The 27,376-nt window shown below is 44.6% G+C and overlaps 1 protein-coding gene across 1 annotated transcript in view; it reads right to left on the bottom strand.

Moving 5' to 3' along the window:
* LOC306924946 (BAR/IMD domain-containing adapter protein 2) overlaps positions 1-25,913 on the bottom strand; it is a 28,040-nt gene extending 2,127 nt beyond the window's left edge. Inside the window, exons 1-15 of the mRNA XM_079503626.1 lie at positions 25,781-25,913; positions 20,735-20,878; positions 19,922-19,997; positions 19,600-19,686; positions 17,605-17,666; positions 16,831-16,902; positions 15,010-15,147; positions 12,498-12,650; positions 11,457-11,636; positions 10,264-10,612; positions 9,744-9,972; positions 8,908-9,092; positions 8,166-8,364; positions 5,955-6,020; positions 4,452-4,710 (exon numbers count right to left, since the gene is read on the bottom strand). Of these exons, the coding sequence (XP_079359752.1) occupies positions 4,452-4,710; positions 5,955-6,020; positions 8,166-8,364; positions 8,908-9,092; positions 9,744-9,972; positions 10,264-10,612; positions 11,457-11,636; positions 12,498-12,650; positions 15,010-15,147; positions 16,831-16,902; positions 17,605-17,666; positions 19,600-19,686; positions 19,922-19,997; positions 20,735-20,782 (2,103 nt within the window). The 5' untranslated portion in view covers positions 20,783-20,878; positions 25,781-25,913. The remainder of the gene's footprint in view (positions 1-4,451; positions 4,711-5,954; positions 6,021-8,165; positions 8,365-8,907; positions 9,093-9,743; positions 9,973-10,263; positions 10,613-11,456; positions 11,637-12,497; positions 12,651-15,009; positions 15,148-16,830; positions 16,903-17,604; positions 17,667-19,599; positions 19,687-19,921; positions 19,998-20,734; positions 20,879-25,780) is intronic.
* Between the last annotated feature and the right edge of the window lie 1,463 nt (positions 25,914-27,376).

The raw sequence follows: 27,376 nt of genomic DNA, 5'->3' as shown, positions 1-27,376 counted from the left end.
AGGTACTGTTACTATGGGACTGATACTATGGGAGTGAATGGGAGTGAATGGGAGGTACTGTTACTATGGGACTGATACTATGGGAGTGAATGGGAGGTACTGTTACTATGGGACTGATACTATGGGAGTGAATGGGACTGAATGGGAGTGAATGGGAGGTACTGTTACTATGGGACTGATACTATGGGAGTGAATGGGAGGTACTGTTACTATGGGACTGATACTATGGGAGTGAATGGGACTGAATGGGAGTGAATGGGAGGTACTGTTACTATGAGACTGATACTATGGGAGTGAATGGGAGTGAATGGGAGTGAATGGGAGGTACTGTTACTATGTGACTGATACTATGGGAGTGAATGGGACTGAATGGGAGTGAATGGGAGGTACTGTTACTATGGGACTGATACTATGGGAGTGAATGGGAGTGAATGGGGGGTACTGTTACTATGGGACTGAATGGGAGTGAATTGGAGGTACTGTTACTATGGGAGTAAACTGGATTGAATGGGAGTGAATGGGAGTGAACTGGACTGAATGGGAGTGAATGGGAGTGAATGGGACTGAATGGGACTGCATGGGACTGAATGGGAGGTACTGTTACTATGGGACTGTCACTCCCATTCATCCCATTCACTCCCATTCAGAGTGAAAGGGAGTGAATGGGAGTAAATGGGAGTGAATGGGAGTGACAGTCCCATAGTAACAGTACCTCCCATTCACTCCCTGGGAGGTACTGTTACTATGGGACTGATACTATGGGAGTGAATGGGAGGTACTGTTACTATGGGACTGATAGAATGGGACTGAATGGGAGTGAATGGGACTGAATGGGAGTGAATGGGAGGTACTGTACTATGGGACTGATACTATGGGAGTGAATGGGACTGAATGGGACTGAATGGGAGTGAATGGGAATGCATGGGAGTGAATGAGAGTGAATGGGAATGAATGGGAGGTACTGTTACTATGGGACTGATACTATGGGAGTGAATGGGAGTGAATGGGAGGTACTGTTACTATGGGACTGATACTATGGGATTGAATGGGAGTGAATGGGAGGTACTGTTACTATGGGACTGATACTATGGGAGTGAATGGGAGTGAATGGGAGGTACTGTTACTATGGGACTGATACTATGGGAGTGAATGGGAGTGAATGGGAGGTACTGTTACTATGGGAGTGAATGGGAGGTACTGTTACTATGGGACTGATACTATGGGAGTGAATGGGACTGAATGGGAGTGAATGGGAGGTACTGTTACTATGGGACTGATACTATGGGACTGAATGGGAGGTACTGTTACTATGGGACTGATACTATGGGAGTGAATGGGACTGAATGGGAGTGAATGGGAGGCATTGTTACTATGGGACTGATACTATGGGAGTGAATGGGACTGAATGGGAGGTACTGTTACTATGGGACTGATACTATGGGAGTGAATGGGACTGAATGGGAGTGAATGGGAGGTACTGTTACTATGGGACTGATACTATGGGAGTGAATGGGACTGAATGGGAGGTACTGTTACTATGGGACTGATACTATGGGAGTGAATGGGACTGAATGGGAGTGAATGGGAGGTACTGTTACTATGGGACTGATACTATGGGAGTGAATGGGAGTGAATGGGACTGAATGGGAGGTACTGTTACTATGGGACTGATACTATGGGAGTGAATGGGACTGAATGGGACTGAATGGGAGGTACTGTTACTATGGGACTGATACTATGGGAGTGAATGGGACTGAATGGGAGTAAATGGGAGGTACTGTTACTATGAGACTGATACTATGGGAGTGAATGGGACTGAATGGGAGTGAATGGGAGGTACTGTTACTATGGGACTGATACTATGGGAGTGAATGGGAGTGAATGGGGGGTACTGTTACTATGGGACTGAATGGGAGTGAATTGGAGGTACTGTTACTATGGGAGTGAACTGGACTGAATGGGAGTGAATGGGAGTGAACTGGACTGAATGGGAGTGAATGGGAGTGAATGGGACTGAATGGGACTGAATGGGAATGAATGGGAGGTACTGTTACTATGGGACTGTCACTCCCATTCATCCCATTCACTCCCATTCAGAGTGAATGGGAGTAAATGGGAGTGAATGGGACTGAATGGGAGTGAATGGGACTGAATGGGAGTGAATGGGACTGAATGGGAGTGAATGTGACTGAATAGGAGTGTATGAGGAGTGAATGGGAGTGAGTGGGAGTGAATGGGAGGTACTGTTACCCATTCATCCCATTCACTCCCATTCAGTCCCATTCCCTCCCATAGTATCAGTCCCATAGTAACAGTACCTCCCATGCATCCCATTCACTCCCATTCAGTCCCATTCCCTCCCATAGTATCAGTCCCATAGTAACAGTACCTCCTATTCACTCCCATTCACTCCCATTCAGTCCCATTCACTCCCATTGAGTCCCATAGTAACATTACCTCCCATTCACTCCCATTCAGTCCCATTCACTCCCATAGTATCAGTCCCATAGTAACAGTACCTCCCATTCACTCCCATTCACTCCCATAGTAACTACCTCCCATTCACTCCCATTCACTCCCATTCAGTCCCATTCACTCCCATTGAGTCCCATAGTAACATTACCTCCCATTCACTCCCATTCAGTCCCATTCAGTCCCATAGTATCAGTCCCATAGTAACAGTACCTCCCATTCACTCCCATAGTAACTACCTCCCATTCACTCCCATTCACTCCCATTCACTCCCATAGTAACATTACCTCCCATTCACTCCCATTCAGTCCCATTCACTCCCATAGTATCAGTCCCATAGTAACAGTACCTCCCATTCACTCCCATAGTAACTACCTCCCATTCAGTCCCATTCAGTCCCATTCCCTCCCATTCAGTCCCATTCCCTCCCATTCACTCCCATAGTATCAGTCCCATAGTAACAGTACCTCTCATTCAGTCCCATTCACTCCCATTCAGTCCCATTCAGTCCCATTCACTCCCCTTCAGTATCAAATGTCTTTGTGCTCTGATATTATTTTAAACACTCTGTGGCTGACCCTAAACCATGGTCTATTAAAAATAATTGGAATAAAAACATTTTGCCTAAGTCACCTACTGCAGTAAGTAATTTGGCCTAAATAAGGTTTATAATTGCCTAAGATAAAATGGCATGTTCAGATATTGGCCTAAGTCATTTTATCCTTACATGTTACATGATTGACATACAACTTTATTTGTATGTCAATAGTCATATTTTTTGGAATTGAAATAATTAAGAAATATAATATATTCTACATTTGGCACAGTTTTTTGTGTTTCCTGAAAACCTTGAAAAAATGACTTAGGCAATTAGTTTAATAAGGTGACGATATGAAACATTTTGGGTCTGAGAGGCTAAATCTCATTAACACTCTGATTGCCCGGGGTTATTTATTCCATTAAATCATAGCGCCCGGCGATTTACATGTATAGTAGCCAAGCACTTATCCCGGATGTGGCTGTAGCAGCTAAATGTAGCCAAAACACTCTAGAGACGATCGACAACAACGGGAGGTATGATTAAATCTACCGCGACTAGCGACGGGACCGCGGTGGGCCGTCTAAGACATGATCTTTTCTTAGAATTGGACGGGATGATTTAGATCAAGAGTTAACGTTTTAAGATTTTCGGTCTCGTCTGCAAAACAGGGGGGGAACATTTTCGATGACGTCCCACTGTTACGTAACATCGAATGTTGCGCAACAGGCGCTCCCAGGCTGTGGAGCGATGCGGTCGGTTTTGATATCAATAACCTCCGTCTTTTTGATAAAACTTCGTCCTGGGTGCTGGGTGTTACTAATCAGCGGATTCGACCGTTATCTCTGCATTGGAACGGCGAAATCATCCGTTATCAGCACGTTTGAATGGTGCCAAAATGTCCATACTGGCATCCTCACCACATAGCCTGGTCAAGGTTTCCCCCTGGTGGACGTGTCATTTCCAACTATTGTCGGTGCATGGAACTAGGGGCTACTAATATATACTATTCTCTGCCTATCAGGACGTAACTCGGACGGCGCTGAGTCAGGTCTGGTGGCCTTCGCAACACTCGGCACGGCGACTCGCTCGGCTAGCGCCTCGCTCGGCGGTGCCTCACGTAGCTCATGGCGCGCCTCCGTCAGGACATCAGTGATAATGACAATCGCTACAATCGCTGATAATGACATACTGAAACAGTGAGGATGCCAGTATGGACATTTTGGCACCATTCAAACGTGCTGATAACGGATGATTTCGCCGATTCAATACACGATACCAGTCGAATGGGGTGTTACTAATTGAAAGGACGGTGAACTTCGTCCTGGGCGATTGGGGTGTTAATGGTGGTCTGTTGGCTCATATGCCGAATAAATAATGGACCTTTGATATGAAAAGGGTTGAAAACCACTGTTCCAAACAATTAAAGCACTTCCAATACCTCTTGCATTAGCATGGACAGAGAGGGTCTGCTGGGTGGCTTCATCCACTCCACCCCGGCCTGGCCTTTCCCGAGAGGCCTCAGGCTGATCTGGTTGGTGTCGGCCATGCTGTAGGGGCGCGGGCGGAAGGTGCTGACCCTCTGCGGAGGAAGGGAGCGCTCCTCTTCGGACTCCGGGGTCAGGGCTGGGAGTCCCCCGGACCCGAGCTTGTCCAGCTGACCCGTACTGGTACTATTAGCCTTGGACAACAGCAGGCAGCTGTTACGGAGGGCAGGCGTGTCACAGAAAAAAGACATAAAACAAAGGAAATCCTTTATTACCGTGATCTAGCATTCTCAGCCTAAAGGCATCATTCTTGTGGAGACCAAAATGATGTAATTGCCAAGGAAAACAAATCTATTCCCTTGACAAAGTTCTTTTCAGCAATTCTTGCACCTTGAAGATTTTCAAGGTGCAAAGCTGAACATCACCTCAAATTACACCAATGCGAACATTGTGTGTCAATGGTCAGAAATTCAAGGTAGTCTGTTCAAGAAACAATGTGGCCCAGACTTTAGGTCCACAGTCAAAGATCTGGCTTCAGAGACTTGACTAGAGGTGTTTCTACTGTTTGCTCTGTTTTATCTGGAAGCGTCAAAGTGTCTCTGTGTCCTTATTTTGAGAGGCAGGAAATGGAGAGACCACAATTCCATGTCGAAGTGGTCAGCACTGTTGCTGTTGGAGAGCAGAGGAAGTCCTTGGAGACGGGGTGGTGAAAGATGTGGACTTAAGAGAGCGGAAAGGTGGAGAGCATGGAAAATAATAACTACGTATCATTCCATAATCTGTGAGCGGAGCAGCCAATACATGTAATGTCTCCGAATGCCGTGAATATCCAGGAGATCAAAGCATGGAAACGGGATCAAAGCCACGATGATTTCAACATGACGCCAATTCAGATATTATACACAGCACTCTTTAATAAAACTGTACAAAAGAGACCTGTAAGTAAAAACTAACACTCAGGATTTTTCTCGGGGGCGTTAATGGTTCCTCCTAAGGTGTCTCTGTGTGATTCTAAATATGTCACATTTCTGCATTTACATGAGTTAGATATTTCAGTGTTTCTCACTTCTATGTTTTAGTGTTTTTAACCACTCAACCCATTTTGGGGCGGGAACCCCTTTTGGTGTTTTAACTAAGCATTATGCTATACTTTAGATATTGAAAAATAGCAGATCTACAAGCTCATAGCGCGCCACCGAGTGGCGCGCTACGAGCTTGTAGGTCTGCTATTTTTGAAAAATCGTAAAAATGTCTTTGAATATATATTCTTTCAGAGCGAACGTTTTTTTTTATTTAGACGTCAGGCCTGAATGGGTTAAATCCCAGCATCCGTATCGTGGGGAAAGCTTCCACATAAAAATAGCAGATCGACAACGTTACAAGGTGTGGACTCACGGCGCATTGTAAGCACTACAGTATATTTTGTAACAGGTTTCGGTATATGGTGTGTGACTGACCTGCTGCTGAGGTTGTCATGGTTACTGGCGTGTGCTTGAGTGTAGGAGAAAGGGAACCAGCCTTTCCTGTTGACGATGGAGAGAGAGGTTACAGTTCACATCATGACCAACAAACAATCAAAAGAGAAAGGCATACTTACAAGTGTGATCTGTTATTAGTACATAAGCAATAGGTATATCATATAAGCAATAGGTAAAATCACATGTTCCACCCCACACACTGCTAACTCCCATTTCAGTCAGACAACTCACGAATAGATTTACCAATATTTATTACAGAATGAGTAATGAGTGTGCATATGATATTTGACTTGGCGTTCGGCTCTGCTCGGCAAGATTAAGCAACAACATAAAACATTAAGAGCAGGGAGATAGATATACAATAACCCCCCATGGGGAACATAAATAGCAGAGCCCACCGGTGGTGGTGGGAAAAAACATCACATACAACCGGGGACCATATGCAGAGGAAGGCAGGAAGAGCATGCAGACTGGTGAGCTTAAGTAGCCCGCCCAATTGGTCAGCTGACTGCTGCATCGGCGAATGACGTGAGGGACTTGCACACACACTTGTACACCCACATAGTAATGCAGCATGAACCCCCTCGAGTATGTCTGAATGAACTCACTCCGCGAGCTACGTCTCATAAGCACGGCCAGCATTGCTTTAGGCCAGTGGTTTTCAACCAGTGGTCCAGGGACCACCTGTGGTCCTTGAAGGGATTCCAGGTGGTCCCCAGCTAAATGATGGTAACCAAATGGACCTTTATAGATCTTGAACTCTTGAGAGTGTAAAATGAAACCAAATGGACCCGTACGGGTCCATTTGGTTTCATTTGTACGCTCTTAAGAGTTAAATTATCGTTGAACATCAGCATTACTTCAAGTCTACACAGTTAGAGAATGTAGAAGAATTGCTATTTTGATCAACGTTTGCCTGTTATCTCTCTTATGGTACCAACAACACAGCATGGAATTGTGGACACAATCTTATCCACGGTAACAAAATTCTTTAGTTTTGGGGTCTGAGAGTCTTAGTTAGTTGCTGCGAGAGTGAGGTCTAGCCAACACCAACTCGGGATTTCTGGATCGCTGCCCTCCACAATTTCCTATCCAACATCAGGTTCTTGAGCTCTGCAGTGTTGTCAGCCAAGCTGTCGCGCCACAGCACGTCTACATAGGTGGTATGCTTCTTTGCCCTCCTGGTAGGTCCCCATAGAGGTCCACTATTCTGATGCGGTCCGTCCATGTGACACCTATAGTGCCATTCGTAGCATTCTTGTGTAGACTCCATCCAGGGCTTTTTCCTGTTGTACTGTGAGGGTCCATGTCTCGGCCCTATACAGCAGTACTGACTCCACAGTAGGTATGAACAGCCGCCTCTTAAGGTCTTCTCCCATATCTGATTCCCACACTCTCCTCATCCCGTGCAAGGCTTTCCAGGCAAGTGCTCTCCGAACCTTCAGAGAGTCTGAGAGTCTAAATCTGAGAGTCTAAATCTCATCAAATGGGGGTCCGTGGCTAAAATGCCCAATACATAATGGGCCTTGATATGAAAAGGGTTGAAAACCCCTGCTTTAGGCCACTATTCTAACTCATTTCTGCTAGTCAGCCTTGTTTCGCCTGTGAAAAGCTTTTAGGTCAACCATTCACTGTAATACGTACACGTTTGAGGCATTTTTACTTTACTGTAGTATTTCCAATTGTCGATTTTACTTCTACTCCACTACATCCCAGAGGCAAATATTGTACTTTTACTTCACTACATTTATTTGAAAACCTTAGTTGCTAGTTACTTTGTAGATTTTGATTACTATTACAAAACATACATTAACCACTTCAACCCTATACAAATGTGCCATTTTCAAATGATTCTTATACATTTCATTATACATTTGAGCACAACGAGTACTTTCTACTTGTGGTACTTGACGTACATTTTGATACCAATTCTTTTGTACCTTTTACTCATGTAACTTTTACAGAGCTTTTCTATGTTGCAGTATTGACACTTTCACGTAAGTAAAACATTGGAGTACTTTTCTTCTATATAATACAGTGATACATACCGCCCGGTCCTTCTATATAATACAGTGATACATACCGCCCGGTCCGCTCTATATAATACAGTGATACATACCGCCCGGTCCGCTCTATATAATACAGTGATACATACCGCCCGGTCCTTCTATATAATACAGTGATACATACCGCCCGGTCCGCTCGTGCTGACCATAATGCCACCCGTCTCTTGGCTCCGAGATGAGGAGGGTTATGCCGTCGCCGGGCAGGAAGTGAAGTAAGCATGCGCCGCTGACCGCCCCGCCGTCCGCCGCCGAAGGGGTGTGAGCAAACACGGCCTCCACTCGGGTTGGTCCGGTCAGGGGCAACATCCTTGGGAGACTGGAGCCTAGAGGGAGAGGATGATGAGCGTCTTCATCTTAGGAGACCAGACATCATGGCTCAGTAGAGTGCGTGCGTGCGCGCGCGCGCGCGTGCGTGCGTGCGTGCGTGCGTGCGTGCGTGCGTGCGTGCGGAATATATTATAAAGAACTTTTACGCATTTTCGGTTCGTTTATTGTGAATGTAAATCGTAAATGGTAAATGGTGCATTTATATAGCGCCTTTATCCAAGGCGCTTTCCATAGATTGTTACCATCATTGTCATTACATTCACCCATTCACACACACATTCACACACCGATGGCGGAGGAAACGTAAGGCACCAACCTGCTCATCGGGCGCAATTAGGGGTTCAGAGTCTTGCTTAAGGACACTTTGATACAAACTCAGGGGGAGCCCGGAATCGAACTGGGAGCCTTCCGGTTCCCCAACCGGCAACTCTACCCCTGAGCCAATGCCGCCCCGCTATGTGTAAAGGACGTGAAATATCACAACCGACCGGCATGCTTCTCATTCTGAAAACAACGGTCAGACATGGTGGTCAACGTACCCCCGAAGCCGCCCATCCTCATCTCGCTGCCCGGTCTCCTGGGCAGTGGCAGCGTGGCTGTGGCGTACATCTCCGCCGCCTTCATCAGCAAGGGATTGTGGAACGGAGGAGGCCCCGCGGCGGCCCCCAGCCCCCCAACGGCCTGCTGGTGCTGGTGCATCAGCTGCTGCACCGGCGTCATGGCCCTGAATAAGGGAAAATTAGCAAAATGTGTGACAAATCTGCAAAACAAAAGCTTGTGTTCATAAAGGTATGTCTACTATCAACCTATCAATTTGTTCCCATTTGTTTCCCTGTCACTTTGTGACAGCTGCTGAAAGTTGGGGTACTATTAACAACCTATATAAGGCAAAATTCTCAAAAAGAATCATTATGCTTTAACCCATTTTGGGCGGGAACCCCTTTTGGTGTTTAAGCATTATTTAATACTTTAGCTATTGAAAAATAGCAGATCTACAAGCTCGTAGCGCAGCACCGAGTGCCGCGCTACGAGCTTGTAGGTCTGCTATTTTTGAAAAATCGTGAAAATGTGGCGCAAATATTTGAATATATATTATATTTAACTCAAATCTTTGCTTCTGGGGGGGTCCCTCAAACAACATATTTTCAGATGGTGGTCAGCAGCCAATTGACATGAAAATGTTTGAGAACGACAAACGAAACAGGGTTTTTTCAGAAAACTGTCACAATTTAGAAGGCATTTGTAGAATCGTACTCAGGTCTAAATGGGTTAAGTAACATGTCAAACTATGGGGGTTCCATGATTCTGAATCCATTGCAAGCATTTTGTTTTTTTGCATGTTTGCCACACATTTAGCTAATTCCCCCGTAACTACCTGGAGAGAGGGGCGCTGTGGGGCAGCGGCGGGCTGTGTGGGGCGCTGTGCGAGATGGACAGCGTGACGGCCTGCAGGGTGCCGTGCGCCGGGCTGGCCTGGCTGAGGGACAGCACCGTGGACGGGATGAGACAGGGGGACATATTGGAGGTGCTGGTGGCCAGGAGGAGAGGACTCTGGTGGTTGGAGGCGGAGGTGGTGGAGGTGGATGTACCGGGCAGAGCTGCTGCTGTCACGGTTACACATTTTTTAAGTCGACGATTAGTTTTCACACAAATAATTGCGATTTTAAGGATTTAAATTGTGTTTTTGAACGTTGAAATATACAAAGAAATTACTGACATATTCATTATTTTTATGCTTAAAAACAGGTTTTAAAAAAAAGTTGAAAATAGCTGATCTACAAGCTTACAACTGCGTTGTAAGCTTATATATCAGCTATTTCAGCAAAAAAAAAATTTAAATGTATGAACACAAAATAAAGTTTTATGTAACGATAATTGTGACAGGCCAAGTATACCGGGGCTAGAGCCGATGGTGGTGGTGGTGCCGCCAGCAGCACTGCTCTCTGCCAGCAGGCTGGCAGAGGCGCTCAGAGGTGTGCCGGAGTGTTGGGGGGAAGCAGTGGCCGAGCCACCGCTGCTGTTGCTGTTGATGCTGCCTCCGGCTGCAGCAGCGCCAGCTGCTGCGCCTCCAGCAAAGGTGGTGGTGGTGGTGTGAGGGGAGCCCTGCAGGGCAGGCGGGGGGGAGGAGGAGCGGTCACTGGGCGCGGCAGAGGACGAGGGCAGCGGGCGTGGCGGTTGCTGCTGGTGGGAGCGGCTGGAATCTCCTCCGTTCAAAAGCGGCGGGACCTCCTGAACCGACGGCTTCTGAGAGAGAGAGAGAGAGAGAGAGAGAGAGAGAGAGAGAGCGAGAGAGAGAGAGAGAGAGAGAGAGAGAGAGAGAATATGAACATGAACATGAACATGAACATGAACATGAACATGAACATGAACATTTAGGAAGACAAACAGACAAAACATGGTAACTTCTAACTATGTATTATAGTAGATGGTGTAGTAGTGGTTAAGCTATACATCTACCCCGGTCGATCTACATCTACATTTTTAGGATCAGATTCCACCAGAATTCTCTGCACCTCTCCTCCACTGCCTCGACCCCTCTCAGCTGTCACACAGCTGAGAGCGCATTGCACATTTGTCGCTCACACAGTGCAGTGCACAGTTGCCGTGTTCAAATGATGAATATCAGCAATATTCACATAACTGACTTGGTACATTTTGATGCCAATACTTTTGTACTTCCTTGAGTACTTTTTTCCACCACTGAACAACTCCCATCATCATGGTAACCTCGCGTCACCATGCTTTCCACCTCGGAGGAAAGCCTGGTCTACTGTGTTACAAAATTGCTCCGGTCGGGAGAGGATGATATCGTAATGTTGTAGTCATTGTTTTGTAGTCATCAGGCCGGAACCATCAATCTGGAACTTCCTTTCATTCAAACCGGAAGAATAACAATAAAAGCGTGACTCGTTCTCTCGTAGCGCAGCTGCGGCTTTTATTGGGAAAAAATCGGTTTGAGGGAAGGAAATTGCAGATTGATGGTTCCTGCCTGATGACTAAAAAACAATGAATACACAACATGATGTGTATCCGCTCTCGACCGGTTCATATACCCGAAAAAGGAATGCATGAGTCTCATGAGTCTCACCTGCTCTGCCTGGGCGGAGCCCACCAGCTTGGTGTGTCGGAGGACCTCGGCCATCCCAGCAGCCCCGGCGCACTGAGGGGCGGTGTGGCGCAGCAGGTTGAGGGCGCGCTCCGGGAGCTTGGTGGGCAGAGAGCACGACTGCTGCCAGGACGACAGCTTCTGGGACAGGAGCTCTTTCACCTGGGACCATGTTTAATATAGCATTAACATTGCAAACAAAAAGGTAGGAGCGCACGGAGGTGCTGACCACGGGAGACAAACTTTAAAATAGAAAGGAGAGGTCGCACAACTCGTAGTCCCGATGCCAAAAATACTTGTATTGTTACCGACGGTTCGACAAACAAGTTGCCTTGAAGAAGACGTTGGTAACAATAAAGGTATTTTTGGCATCGGGACTATACGAGTTGTGCGACCTCTCCTTTCTATTTTAATAGCATTAACATTAACAGACAATGTTATGGACAACTCAATATGGGAACCCATCAGCAAAAAAAAGGAAAAACAGCGCCCTCTGCTGTTTGTTTCCTTTGAATTTGCGGAATTTGGGGTCGGAGCCCAATAAAATGTGGATAACATGATGTTGGCCCGTCTGGTCCGCCCTCAGCCCTCCACTTCCTGTGTTTCCATTCCCACTATCAACAATGTATACACACGTTCTGAGTGCCCCTTGCCGACAGATTCAGTAGCACAGCTCGGAATCTGTTCTTGAGAAGACGGGACGTCGGAAATAATCGTATCGCATCGTATTTCCGGTACAGGGAGGGGTTTCGGATTGTCAGCGCGTATGGCACACGTACATTTGGGATGTACGACGATTATTACACAGCCATGTTTTGTTCAGAGTAATATAGTAAGAGTGCAGGCGACACTAGCGTTGACTCCCATTGTAACAATGGAATGCTCATTCTATCTCAATGGGATAGTTCCAGCCATAGGAGCAATGTTTGGAACTATAGCCCATAGGCAGCCGCTTTGCGGCGAGATCAAAGCGTGTCGCTACTCTCCTACTCTACAATCTGGTTTTGTTGACGTGTCTCATACCTTGCAGTGGTAGTTCATGAGCAGCTTGGTGACGGAACACTGTCTGTCTACCAGGAAACAGTATCTCCTCCGCTCCTCGGTCAGCGCAGACTTGTAACCCACGGCAACGAGTGTGTCCAGTTCGCCTTGGCGACGACTCATCAACTCCACAAACTGAGAGAAAGAGTTGGTCAGCATCAGTACAAACGACATGCGTACGCAAGCACATATAGACAAAAACATGTGCACACGCGGGCATCAGTGTGTGCTGTCTGCTCACACAAAGATGCATAGGGCATTAAGCAAGTAGTCGACTAGTTGACTAGTAAATCCACTAGTCGACCTTGTTACTAGTTGATACGTTTTTCCCGATTTTGTAGGCCTCAAGATCAGGTAGATTATAGTTATAGTCACCAATGTACACAGTTTTTAAATGTAAAAATATTTATTTTCCAATATAATTTTACATAATAGGTAGTTAAACATCTAGTCGACTCGTAAACTAGGCAACTAGTCAACTAGTAAAAATGACTAGAAGTGTACACACGTACAGTACACAAAGAAAAAGCACATGCAAAACTTCAGGTTACTGCGTTTTCAGGGGTGAGTGAACAGCATTGGCCTGCATGGTGACTGCGTGGGTATGGTAACATAGGTTCTCCCGCTCCCTCCCGCCCTCACTACCTCTCTCTCTCTCACTGATCGAGCTCTGGTCTTTCTCCCGCTCCCTCCCGCCCTCACTACCTCTCTCTCTCTCACTGATCGAGCTCTGGTCTGACATTACACACAAGATAAACTATTGCCTAACTGCGCTGATTTACGCTAACGCCAGGGACCTCCATTTTGGTCATATAAATGGGCTGGGCCCCATGCAGCCCATAGGGCTAGACAGACAGACACACTCACACACAGCTTGAACTTTAAACTAAAGAACACATACATTCCAACACGAGAAAAACACATGAACGTCTACACAAACGTACAGTATGCACACACACACACACACACACTTTATAAATACATGCACACACAAGTACATTAATACATTACTTTAACACTTAATTGTAAGGACAGAAAGGAACAGAGAGGAAGTTGTGACATCACATCCTGTCTGCTGAGCAACGATAACAAAATCCAAATCACCAAATATTGTCCCTCGACCTCCCCTGACCTTTTCCTTCCCTTGTTTTCTCCTCCCGTTTAATTCCCCATTCATTCGCTCCACATGGCTCTTAACCACCCTCCCTGCAATCGTCCTGATTTCTCAAGCAAAGAAAAATACTAAGTTACTTGTTCTCCGGGGAGATCAGCTGAGTCAGATTGCACCGTTATTAACAAAAGGTCCCTGGTTCTCGCGCGCGCGCACACACACACACACACACACACACACACACACACACACACACACACACACACACACACACACACACACACACACACACACACACACACACACACACACACACACACACACACACACACACACACACACACACACACACAACTCTACCTTTTAATCCCCATAATGCTGGAGTAAAGCTGGTTATCCGGCTGCATAAAAGAGGGTCCAAGTGTGTGAAGGATTATCAGTGCTTCGTGATTTAGGCCTGACCTCAACATTTTAAAAACTTCTTCTAAATCCTCCAGTTTTCTGAAATAAATATTTTCACGATTTTTCAAAAATAGCAGACCTACAAGCTCGTAGCGCGCCACTCGGTGGCGCGCTATGAGCTTGTAGATCTGCTATTTTTCAATAGCTAAATTATAACAATGTTTAAAACACCAAAAGGGGTTCCTGTACAGAATGGGTTAAATAAAAGAGGTCACCGCATGCCCTTGTCACCCATATAGCTCAGTGAAAAATGCAGTCATTGCATGGTCATCGGCACTCACACTCGTCCCCCGGCCCATGCGAGTGCTGACATTTCTACAGATGAACTGCGGGGAAATTACACTTGATGTGTAATTACGTATGTGTTGGTTCTTATTGTATTAGTACCATAATGTTGGGTAAAACATGACGTTTTAAATAAAAGTGAGGGGCGCTGTTATCATACGTCATCATCATACATCATCTTCATTCTCAACCAATGGCACATCTCCCACCCAATCACGCCGGCCAATGACAATTTGCATCTTCAATGTTTGCGTTTTACACACTTTTGTCTTGTTGTGTCTTGTTTGTGTTTACACAGACACTCAAAGCTGGGCATAGGAGGAGCTATAGCACCCCTCAAAAATAAATATGAAATCACTAACGGAACGAGAGACTTCGAGAGACAGAATGATCAGAAGCAATTAATCTTTCAGAGCGAACGTTTTTAACTCAAATCTTTGCTTCTGGGGGGGGTCCCTGGAACAACATATTTTCAGATGGGGGTCGGAGGCCAAATACATATAATTGTTGGGGTCCTTGACATGAAGAAGGTTGAGAACCACTGACATAGAAACAGAGGTTTTTCAGAAAACTGTCGTGATTTAGAAGACATTTTGTAGAATGGAGCTCAGGTCTAAATGGGATAGGCTCCGTTACCTGCATCTCTCGGTCTCCATACTTGTTGGGGTGGCGGCTGCCCTGGCTCTTCCTGCGCAGCTTCTTCAGCTGAGACTGGCAGCGCTCGATGGACTCCGTCTTAGACTTCCGCTCACTCTGGTACTTTTTTAACGTGGCCTGAAACGACACGGGCAGAGAAGTGATAAGAGACGATTGAGAGAAAAATAATTATGAATGATGTATACAGTGCATATTGTTGCTATCAGGAGGAAACCTCAAAACTCCATTTTTGAGGTTTTTGATTTTTTTTTTTTTTGCATGAGTCAGTGCATCAATGATGTGTGTTGTTTCGAAAATATTGAACCAATGGAAAGTAGTAAAAAGTGCTTTGGACAAAACCTCTTAACTCCATTGGACCCTCAAACTGTCTGCTAAAGCAGCTAACTCCACCACCTCTCTCCCTCTCATGGAAGTAACTGACAATAAATAAAGCAACACCAACTTTGATGAGGCAGTATTGCTTTGTTTTAAAAATGTAAGGTTTTCTTAATTTCCTGAAAAATTCATATTTTTCATTTCCTGAAAAATGAACATTTTGGAGTTATGTGGTTTCCTCCCGACAGCAGAGATATATAGTAGAAAGAGAGAGAAAGAGTAACAGACAGACAGAACAAGATAGGCAGACAGAGAATGAGAGTGACGATCAGTGGCGTGCACAGACATTTAGAGGGGCAGGTGCTCAAGTTAAAAAAGGGCACCTTGTGCAGCGCGTGGAACCGGCCGGTTGCCTTAACCCATTTTGGGCGGGAACCCCTTTTGGTGTTAGCATTATGTTATGCTTTAGCTATTGAAAAATAGCAGATCTACAAGCTCATAGCGCGCCACCGAGTGGCGCGCTACGAGCTTGTAGGTCTGCTATTTTTGAGGAAAAAAAAGCACCCCCTAGTGTCTATCTGTGCACGCCACTGGTGACGATTGATAGCAGTCAGAAAAGAAAAAACCTAATGATGCAAAATACAACCACAGCTTCTCCCACAAAATCAGAAATTAGATACAACAATGTGTCAATAATAATTGGCTTTCTTGACCATGGCTACCAAATTGCACCATCTATGCATCCTATTCCATTGCAAGGGAGAAGGGGGGATCCATGCCCCTGATTTTGATATGGGGATATGTTTTAGGGAATATGTTATATCCCTGGTTCTGGTCAGACTGAATTAAATACATGCATTTCCTTTTGGGAAATGTATGTTTGATATTTATGTTTAATATTTTATCCCACAATTTTGTAACCCATTTTTTCACCCAGTGTCAATTATCTGATGTAATCCTGGGCGCTACACTTCCTCTGCCAAACTGGGGGGGCAGCGGACTGACCTCATGCTTCCTTCTATGCATGAGGAGTCCAAGCTGCTTCTTTTCACCTGACAGGGGAGAATTTCCCCGGCCGGACGTAGAACGTGGAAGGAACACGTTGTTCCGACCAGTTCCTTTCCCCTGGCCAGGGGGAGGTAGTTTTTAGAGACGCGTTTCGGCACGCAGGCCTTCGTCAGTGTCAAAGTTTTGACACTGACGAAGGCCTGCGCGCCGAAACGCGTTCGTCTGTCTGGTATGACTGCTGCTGTGGAGCACTATCGTTATTAAACAAAGACTCTTACTCGACTGAGAGTGCGGATTTTATTCATTTTCTATATGTTCGTTGAATCTGCACCCAGCACACGCCTGAAACTATATAAGACTGAGTAGTCTGAGTAGAGCGGGCCTTTTCCTTTGAAGTGAACTGTTAATTTCTTAAGTCCCGCCCCATCTGTCTTCCTATTGGCTGACCTTTAACAGTTGCTTTGCAGCTCAACTTACTGTAAGGTATTTGATGTCCAAATCCAACTTCTGCTCCAGCTGGGCCAGCAGCTCAGAATGAAACAGCTTCAACTGTTGAGGGGAATGATCCAACCTTTTATTTAAAGATGCATTTATTGCTACAAAGGTACAAAGGTATCCAGTAATCATAGGAGGTCAAAAGTACATTTTATTTGCCCTTACATCTAACCCCCCACCCTCGGTCCCAACATACAACATATACAGACATATTTAAATGTAAACGTATGTTTTTATTTTTTTCTTAATGCCCTACTTCGTTGTATAGCAGTGTCACACAAAAATAGCCCACAATACGGAGTTTGTGGATCTGCAATTGTTAGCTACCGGTATTTAAAATAAGAAAATTTGAAGTGGAAAATTGGATCCACCCACCAGCGATGATATACAACACACCAGAACTTGTATATAATTTAAATATACAGCAAATATCAGCACTTAACCCATTCAGGCCTGACCTCGAAATTTAAAAAAAGATCTTCTAAATCCTCCAGTTTTCTGAAATAAATGTTTTCACGATTTAAAGAAAATAGCAGACCTACAAGCTCGTAGCGCGCCACTCGGTGGCGCGCTATGAGCTTGTAGATCTGCTATTTTTCAATAGCTAAATTATAACATAATGTTTAAAACACCAAAAGGGGTTCCCGCCCCAAAATGGGTTAAACCCTAATAGCCTATGAACACTTCCTGTAATATCTGATTTGACAACCTATACTGGCTGGCACTACTGGAACAAACTGTTTTCAACACACTCACCACATCTTCCAGCTGCACCTGGATCTGTCTGTGGACCTCGGCCATCTGAAACAGGGTGTCTCCTGGAGGGAGACAGACAGGAGTTCAGGAAAACAAAGGAGACGTTTTATGAAACACAGAATTGTGGAAGCAGAAACAGCCTGGCTGCTGCTGCTGCTTGTCATTCCTGACAACCTCCAGAAGCTGTTATACAGTAGCTGTCTGACAGAAAGTTAATTTATGGAAACTGAGAGTTGTGTTCTGGGCATCATTTTAACTGATCCTTCATACGAGTGGTTGTCAAACTTTTTTCTTTCAAGCAGGAGGTGTAATTTCACTAATTCCATTAACAATAGAGGGTGGGGAAAATATGTTATCATTTGTGCTACGTTCAGACATAGGCAGATGCAAAGATACAGTCCACCATTCATTGGCAATGGAAGCCAGCGACGAAGCAAATCCGACGTTTGTAGCTGCTACAAAAGATACAAAGCTACAGATGTATAGCTCCAATGACGCAGCGAAGCGGACGCACGCTTGGTGAGGTCACCGACCGTGTTGAGCAAAACAGATACAATGCGACAAATATGCTGTGAATCTTTGCGCCATAAATAATAATAGTGGATCTACAAGGAGATGCACCAATACTGGTCTTGCATACATGTATCATAATGGCTGAATGGGCAACTGTTGGGCGGTAGCTACATTTCCTAGTAGCTTGTGGATAGCTTCACGACTTTTAAAGGACAACCTTTTTGTTTGTTTTTTGTTTTTCAACCAAGGTTCATGTTTTAGGTTGTAAAAGGTGAGTGTACATTTTGTTTCATGTGCTGCTTTCTTTCGTTTTAACAATTGTAGCTGTTTTTGACAGGGGGGCGGGGGCATTTGAACAAGAGGGTAAATGTTTTTTTTACACAAACTTTTACGGCTTTATTGTTATTTTCTGTAGTCCTACTAGATCCCAGGGAATTACATCTGACCACAGTAGTTGTTTTCCGTGTGTCTGAACGAACAACTAACTACTAGGGATGCCATACTGTGTCGTAGGCTCAATATGTCAGTTTGTCACCTACCCCTTCACGTTCAATAGATCCCGTGATCTTTTGTGGCCAGATGTAATTTCCTGGGGTCTAGTATGACTATAGTAAATAATAATAAAGAAATCACCGTAAAAGTTTGTAAAACAAATACGTTAAGAAAAAGATATTTAGCCATGCACTTTTTTTTGTCATATTTTCATATTTACATCACATTATATAGGCTACCGGCTAGAGTGGCAAAGTGAGTTTAACATCTTTTTTGATAGCTTTTTTGATCGTTTTTGTAGAATATTGTAGGATATTTTTTGAAAATATTACCCCCCCCCCCCCCCCCCATTTTGAAACCTTCACCTACAATGACATGCCCACATGTGCACCAGGTTGACAGTGGTTGAATCAGTGAATATGCTGCACAAGTTATGTCTCATCAGATAAGTGAACATGTTATTGCACTGTGTGAGGCTGCATGGTTTCCCCCCCCCCCCACACCCCCGCCCCTGGGTATCTGGATGTCAGCTCAGCTGTGAGTCTGTTACTGTGTCGCTCCCCTCCTTGCCTCCCACCCGCCTCACGCAGCACAGCACAGTGGTCTGTGGTGAGTGACCCCCTCCCCTCCCCTCCCCTCCCGCCTGCCTCCCCCACTGTTTTCAGCATTACAATGAGATCATGTGGTGTTGTTAATCTCTCAACAATGACTCTACTCACTACCTCTCTCCCTTTCGAGTTCTCTCTCTCGCTCTCTGTGTTCCTCATGCCGTCTCATCCCTTCAAACCGCTCACCGCTTCAGAGTGTAGTACAGTTTCAACCTCCCAAATGTAATTTAGGCTTTACTCTTCACACCTTTGGGGTTTCGGCCCATAACTCCAATCCAAATCTCTCTCTCTCTCTCTCTCTCTCTCTCTCTCTCTCTCTCTCTCTCTCTCTCTCTCTCTCTCTCTCTCTCTCTCTCTCTCTCTCTCTCTCCCCCCCACTCACCCAGCTCCTTGGAACCCTGGCTGTCACTGGCAAGTTCTCCCAGTTTCACCAGAGCGTCAAAGTATCCCTTGGCAGCAACTGTCACTCCTGAGGAAGATACAGCACGCTTTAGCAAACTGCTACTGCATGGTTTGACAATCCCCAATCCCCCTTCCACCCCATTATCCTGACATGCTAAGGTTTTGACTTGTGGGTCGTATGATGTTGCACATATTGTATTGTATTGTATCAAAAAAAATGATATTCTTAAAAACAGTCGTACAAATTAACGTTAAAGTTTTCCCGATGTTTCTCCTCTTCTTAATTAATGAGGTTCACGAACCTGTCAGGGCTCTCTCATAGTTCTTTCCCATCGTCACAAAGTTCTTCAGACTGGGGTTGAACTGGTCCAAGATGCCCTGTGTTGAAAGAGCACGAACATACAGCATGTTTTATGGAGGCCAAATTGGATGGCGGTCTGGAGAATGTGTAGCCAACCGGGGACATCACTTCCAATAGGAGCACAAAATTAGGGCACTCGCCTCGCTACGTTCATACACAGATTTCATTGTTTGGAGGCAAACAGGAGGGACAGACATACTGTACTGTATATAGACTGACAAAACAGGCATACAAACAAAAAGACTGACAGTCTCACACACACACACAGTAAAGCCTGATGTATATGTAGTTTTGCGCCAGTTTCGTGTGCCAAAAATAGCTGAAGACTTGGTGAGACTGGACTGGAGATGAGCTCTTTTCGGTGGGCGTGTAAATTATGCATAATAGGACACACACAGTGATGGACGGGCTTATTCGAATACTGGACAACTCAACCCTGTGCTTGCCCGTTTTTCCTCCCGAAATTGTCCCCATTGAGAGGGATAACTTGGCTGTTTGTATTCTTTTTGGAAAAATATAAAAAAAGATACTCCTATGGAAAGGCTATATTATTTTACTTATAATTAGAATTGCGTAATTTAGTACATGTAAGGTTTTGCCCACTCAAATGGTACCTCGTCAGATAATCCCTACATAGCCAACTTCCGTGAAACCGACTTCACTGTTGTAGCCTTTTCACAAATTATGTGGGGAAGATTCCGGGAGGAAAACGGAAAAGGGGTGAGTTAGTTGTCCTGTTGTCCGTTTATCCTACCTTATAGACATTTTCCGTCATCTTGTTGACCTCTTCGGTGCGAGACATGATTGGTTCCTAATGTACAGCCGTCGTTATGCGTTGTTTTGTCTTCTCCGCCTGCTGCCCACCACGACCCTAGGCTTTATGACACGCAGCAATCCCCTAAAAACATCAAAAAGATACAACAAAGTCATAGGTTACATCATACATGGGCAACTGGCGGCCCGGGAGCCACATGCGGCCCCCACCATCACTTAATGCAGCCCATCTGCAGGTTAATATCAGAATACTGATTTACTATTGATTTCAGCTGTGACAATTCCAAGCATGCAAACATGACCGCCTTTAATACTACAGTATGTATATGTAGCTTAATGGAGTATTAAAATGTTATTGTCCGTTTTAAGTCCAATGAATTTGTATGTGGTTCATAAAATGAACATAACTATAACTAAATGCATTTGAAATGAAATAAAAAGGTTACTTTTCAGGATACCATTTAAAAAATAGCAAAACATAATTCAGGATTTGAATTCAAATATAGCAAAAATAGCTGATCTACAGGTTCAAAACACATTGCAGTGCGACGCGTTTTGAGCTTGTAGATCGGCTATTTTTGCGATTGTGTGGTTCTCTGGAGTGAGTGTGGAAATATAGTGGCCCTCTCCATTGTCAAAGTTGCCCACCCCTGGGTTACATGCATGCCATGAGTATCAGACTATAGTTGCATCAATCTACATTATAGCACATAGAAATATGTACAGTTGGGTGCCATCGATATTGTCCCTTATCATTTGACCCATTTAGGCCTGACCTCAATTTTTTTTTTAAATCCTTCTAAATCCTCTGTTTTCTGAAATAAATATTTTCACGATTTTTCAAAAATAGCAGACCTACAAGCTCGTAGCGCGCCACTCGGTGGCGCGCTATGAACTTGTAGATCTGCTATTTTTCAATAGCTAAATTATAACATAATGTTTAAAACACCAAAAGGGGTTCCCGCCCAAAATGGGTTAACTGTCCTTTTGCGCAGATCACGCAAACCTCAGCAAAAAGAAAAGGACAATATCGATGGCCTCCAACTGTAGGCCTGTCATTGCCAATGTCATGTCATTTTGGTTCACTCAACGAGGCAGGCGCACTGCACCGAGCATCGAGTGCCCCGGCCAACCCGAGTTGCCAAGCCATGGCGCACAGAACAGGTGGTCATGTGAACCCAAAACATGTTGGGAACATGTATTGTATGACCTTGGGGACGTAGGTAATAAATTGTAGGTATGCTCCCAAATTAAATCTATAATTGCAGTTTTGGATCATTGTGGATCAAATAATAGGGGGAATATTTGACTTGTGTTATACAAGAGACAAGATGCGATGCTTGTTCACGACAACATCCCACTGCCAGTGCCATTCTGTGACCTCATCCTATGAATGAAACATCACCATCACCATCACCATCACACTAGTGTAATCACATCCACATGGCCTTGCTTGCAGGCACAAAAAGACAACGATGATGTCCGAGTGATTGAAAGAGCCCTGTGTGAGTAGCCTACACAGGCAAGAGGCAGTGCAGGAGCTTAAAGTCAAGTGCCATGAGGCCTTTACACAACAGACATTTTGACAGGTAAATGCAGCAGAAGGTAATGACATTAATTGTGTTGCGTGTTTCGTTTAGGTATTGTACTGTGTGCCAGCAAGGATATCACTTGTAGCCTATAGCTAATGAATGCTGTGTTTACCAGTCAAAATGGAGGCTTAATTTGTTGCATCTCAACACCCTTCAGTTGAAATGCATCATGTCTGCCGATGATCATCACTTGTCGAAGGGGTTGTTTGACAACGCTTTTAGGAATCCATGACCAGATCGCAACAAGGTCAAATTAACAGTCTAGGTTGCACACATCCGGTTCCTCGCTGGTGCTTTACAATAATGTAGAAAGTTATCTGTAAAATGCCAGTGTTTTAAAATAAACACTTTGGAGCAGAGCTATGTGGGTGTGCGGACTTCTCTTCTTTTCTACAGATGGCAACAAGGACCAGCCAGACTGGTGTTATGCTTGCACTGAAGTCAGCAATGTTATTGTCCCGGCTTGTCCTTACTTCACGTCTCGCTTGCCAGTTCCACCATTATCACTTCGCAGCATTAAGGCAACCCAAATATTTCTCTCTGTGTCTGTGTCAGAGAAGTTGTACCATTTCAGATAAGAACAATGGACCTTTCCAATCCAGGGCCCGACTGTCAGGACACTGAACAAACATGGGGACAGGCGTGCTTCCTTGGCAGAGGGGACGATCAAGGCAAAGCGCTGCTGAGGCCAAACGAATTCCTCTGCCTGGATTAGGTGGCCAAAAGGCTCACTCAACCCAACTTTCCTTTGCACAGCCCTCCTTTGTTATCACAGACAGATTACAGGGGAAAACTTTGACCCATATCAAGTTATGTTATATGACAAAGAAAACATTTCCAGACTCCTGTTCATTATAGCCCCCGTTTAGTCGCGCAGTGAAAGAAGACGTTCAGTTCAATGCGCAGGCCGGCCTACAGTAGCAGCAATTCAAATGAGTGGTGGTTGGCGGCGTACACTGTACAGTAAAGGCTCATTCATAGTCTGGATTTTCGGTGGTGAGGTGACCACCGCTCCGGTGGTGAGGTGACCACCGGAGCTGAAATAACATTGAGCGGTGGTGAGTAAAAACAGAGAAGGGCTGGGGCGGTGGCGGTGGTTTGCACTTCACCGCGGCTCGTGACGTCATGTTGTAGTTTGGTGGTCACCTCACCACCAAAGATCCAGACTATGAATGAGCCTTAAGCCACCAATGACATCAGACATCATTGTCTGTCACCAATGATGACAGACAATGTCCTGAGAGATTGTCTGTCCTGATGAATGTCTAAGCGACCGAAACGTCGCGGGACCTCTTCTTTGTCTTTCAAAGATAGCCTTTTCATTATATGCTCTATATTGCCCTACGCACCTATCACCAGCCTTTGGAGGTGTGCATCGGCCTTTTGCTATAACAATTGTTTGTTCACCAACATTCCAAGCAGCCAGTAGCAAACAGCTGCTCCAGGAACTCGACATACATGGAAAGATATCTGCCACCAATCACCAATTCAAGGCTGAGGAGATACTGGATTTGATCTTTGCTCAAAAGGAACCAAAAACACAGAGTGGCAAACCTTCAGTTGTAGTGAATAGTTTCAGCCGACTTCCTCCCCACACTGTCGGGAAATCTCATCAGGACTAGGCTGGACTGCCATTCCATTCGCTGGGGCAGTACCTCAATCACGTTAATCCATTTACTCAATGAACGTGTTGATCAAATGTTATTTTCTCATTGTCTTAGTCAAAAGATAAGGCTATGGTTATATGTGATCAAAAACATTTGGTTTTCAACCTATAGGAGACTGCATCAACAAAGGAACACTGTCAGTGATCAACTGGTTAGCGGTCAATAATGTATAAACTACATTAGCTAAGCCAGTGCTTCTCAAACCTTTTCATGTCAAGGACCCCCAAAATGATATGTATTTGGCGCAGACCCCCATCTCAAAAATGTATTGTGCCAGGGAAAAGATGTATTATTTATTAGTTATTAAAAATGTTTGCTTTAAAAAATATAAATATATTCAAAGATTTGCACACATGTTCAAGATTTTTCAAATCTACAAGCTCATGAGCTAATATGCTAATTTTGTATTAACCAATTTAGCTGGGGACCCCTTGGTGGTCCCCCCCCCTCCCCCAAAAAGACCCCACTTTGAGAACCAAATATCTAAGCAAACTGATTTCATTTCTAGCAAAGAACAAGAACCTTAATACTGATTTATTATTGTATTGAAATAAAGTTGTAATCTTTGTGGATGTGATGATAGTGCAACATGTAAAAAGATAAAGGTTATAGAATATGTTCCGTTATAGGGTGCTAGTATGGTCCTCTTTCTGCCAAAAATTAAAGATTCACATTCATTTGAAACTGTAACACAAACTCTGGCTGAATAAATGCTTGCATGTGAAAGTATAACTCACAGTGGAATACTATTCTAGTCTACAGTTATTAGCTATTGACTAAATAGTAACACTAAGGAATGTGTTTAAAGGTTTTAAATATTGGGCAATGAATCTCAGCTGACTAGGCTACCTTTCAATGGGGATATTGTGGAATGAATCTCCACAATGTTCCTGTTGTCAGAGTTGCAGAGAAGGATAATAAAGATCTGTCATAATTATATGGTCTAATAAATAAAGATCTGTCATAATTATATTGTCTAATAAAACATCAAATGAGGGGGGGGGGGTGATTGATACAAATAGGTGAACATTGAATTAAGTAGTAAAAGTCAAAAATCTTTGACTCAGTGGATGGTAAAGTCTGTTTGAAAACAAAAACCTCTCTTATTTTTTATATATTTGAAGAATTGCTCTCTGAAAATAACTAAGCAAAAAGAGGCATGACTGAAAGATGTTCTACATGGCTCAATCTCCTGAAAATAATTCAGGCTGATCATGGGTAAAGTCATTCGAATTACTGAAGTTTGTAGCAAGTAAACTAAAATGGAATAGTAAAACACAATGCCAGTGACCTGCTTATTTCAGCGAATGTTAGCTACAATAGCCTAAAGAAATGGCTTGTTCACACAAGCCACAGGGTAACGGTTTTATATGTTAAAACGTGGGCAGTTCTCTGTCGCTGTCCGAAACCTGTTGATCTCAAACAATTTCGCTTCATAAAATGGAACAAGTTGATGGGTGGGGGGGACAAAAAGCGGCTACATACCTTTTCTGTGCTCATTATTGTCGGAAAGCAAAATACCTCCTCCGTGCCTTGAGACTGAGAGTGTTTAATGAACAGTAAAAAACACCCCTTCTTTTCTGTCAAATACTTTTCCGACCCCTTTATTCGTTAGTGGGGGTTGTTTCATTCGCCCCTGCACTAAATCTCAACCCCCCTCCTCTGCAATGCCCCTCTCCCTCTCTGCATACCCTCGGACACCCCCCCCCCACACACACACACACACACACACACACACACACACACTCTCTCTCTCTCTCTACTCACAGGAATCGGGGTCAGATATTTGGTGCCGTTCAGTACCTCTCCTCATAATTGAGCCGATTATCAGCAGCATGGCTCCAAAACGCGCACGGAAAGACCAGCTAGGAGGACCAAGGCAACAGGGAGAGAAATAATTTAACCACCATCCATCTGAGCTCAGAGCTATCAGAACCGACGCTGAAAACCCTCCAGGCCCGTTCAGTTCTCTCCCTCGACCAACCAACCACCAAACACACACGCTCTCTCTCTACTCTCTTTGCCCCCTGACAGACAATGTACTCTCTCTTTCACACTCCTCTCTCTCCCTCTCTCCCTCACTCGGGCAGAATAACAATGAGGTAACGGGGAGCCCGGCTGAATAGACGCCAGGGGGTAGAATAATGACTTGAACTTTTCCCTTTTTTTCTTTTTCGTTTTTAGACCCAAAAGACAGGAGCGGAATGCGGACCCGGTCCGGATCCCGCGCAAGTTCGCAACTCAGAACAGCCAGACACACACACACACACACTTACACGGCCATAATAATAATCACACCGCCGGCCGGCCGGCCTCTCTCCTCTCCTACAGCCTGCAGCAGCACGCATTCCTCCCGATTCGTTCTCAAAAGAATGTCACAGAAGCCATTAATTTAGATGGATGAAACATACGGTATAGGCTACTTTACAGGACGTAGCCTAAATGCACAGGGACTTCAGCAGCAGGAAGGGATACATAGGCCTACATAACATAACATTATATTATAATGTCCAAAATGGTTAAAGACCTAGCTAAAAAACGTATAAACATGCAGGCTAACTTGTGCTGGAAATACCAACACATTAAAGCATACAAATTCATTCGAACCTGGAATTAGTTTAACTTAAACAAGCCTCAACAATCAATGCAAATGAAATGACGACATGCAATGCAATTGTAGACTGACTGACAGACAGAGAGACTCTAGTCTAAATAGCATAAACCTTATGATTATCCATAACATAAGTGTAACATGTGCTTTTAAATTGGTATAAACGTATAATCATGGAAGGATTTTTTTTTAATTTAAAGGTTGGGAGAGGAGGAGGACTGAAATCCTGCCTGGGTCAGGCTGGGTGAGGATTTTGCACAATGAGATGGGCAGTGGGCACGCACGAGGCACGGTTGTTCCAGGCCAATTAGGCTACTGGTGATGTAGTTTCAGGATTTCCCCAAGAGGTGGCACTAGAGTGACATAATAAAGTCAACCATCATGCACTCAGCCATGGCAGGGATTCGTGGAGGGCATCATTGAAGGGGTTTGTTTTGGTAAAATGGTGAATGAATGAATGTAAAGGCTTCATAAAAAACAATTTATTCACTTTCCCCCAATGTATCATTTTGTTTATTAATCGTCTGTTTTTAGGGGTGTATCATGTATCTTATATTCAGGCAGTAGCAATCAAATGATGCCATCACCCTGCCTGCCTGACACTCTACACACTGCCCTCTCCCACCTGGAGCTGAGAAACCCATAATGAGGAGTTGAGAACATTTGATTGATTGATTGAAAAATGTATTAACAGTTTGCAGAATTACAGTACATTTCAAGCACAAACTCAATACAAAGGCTGTTAACTGTGA

The sequence above is a fragment of the Electrona antarctica genome (genome assembly GCF_951216825.1).
Source record: "Electrona antarctica genome assembly, chromosome: 6".
NCBI classification, from domain to species: Eukaryota; Metazoa; Chordata; class Actinopteri; order Myctophiformes; family Myctophidae; genus Electrona; species Electrona antarctica.
This window is presented reverse-complemented; position numbering and strand designations above follow the sequence as displayed.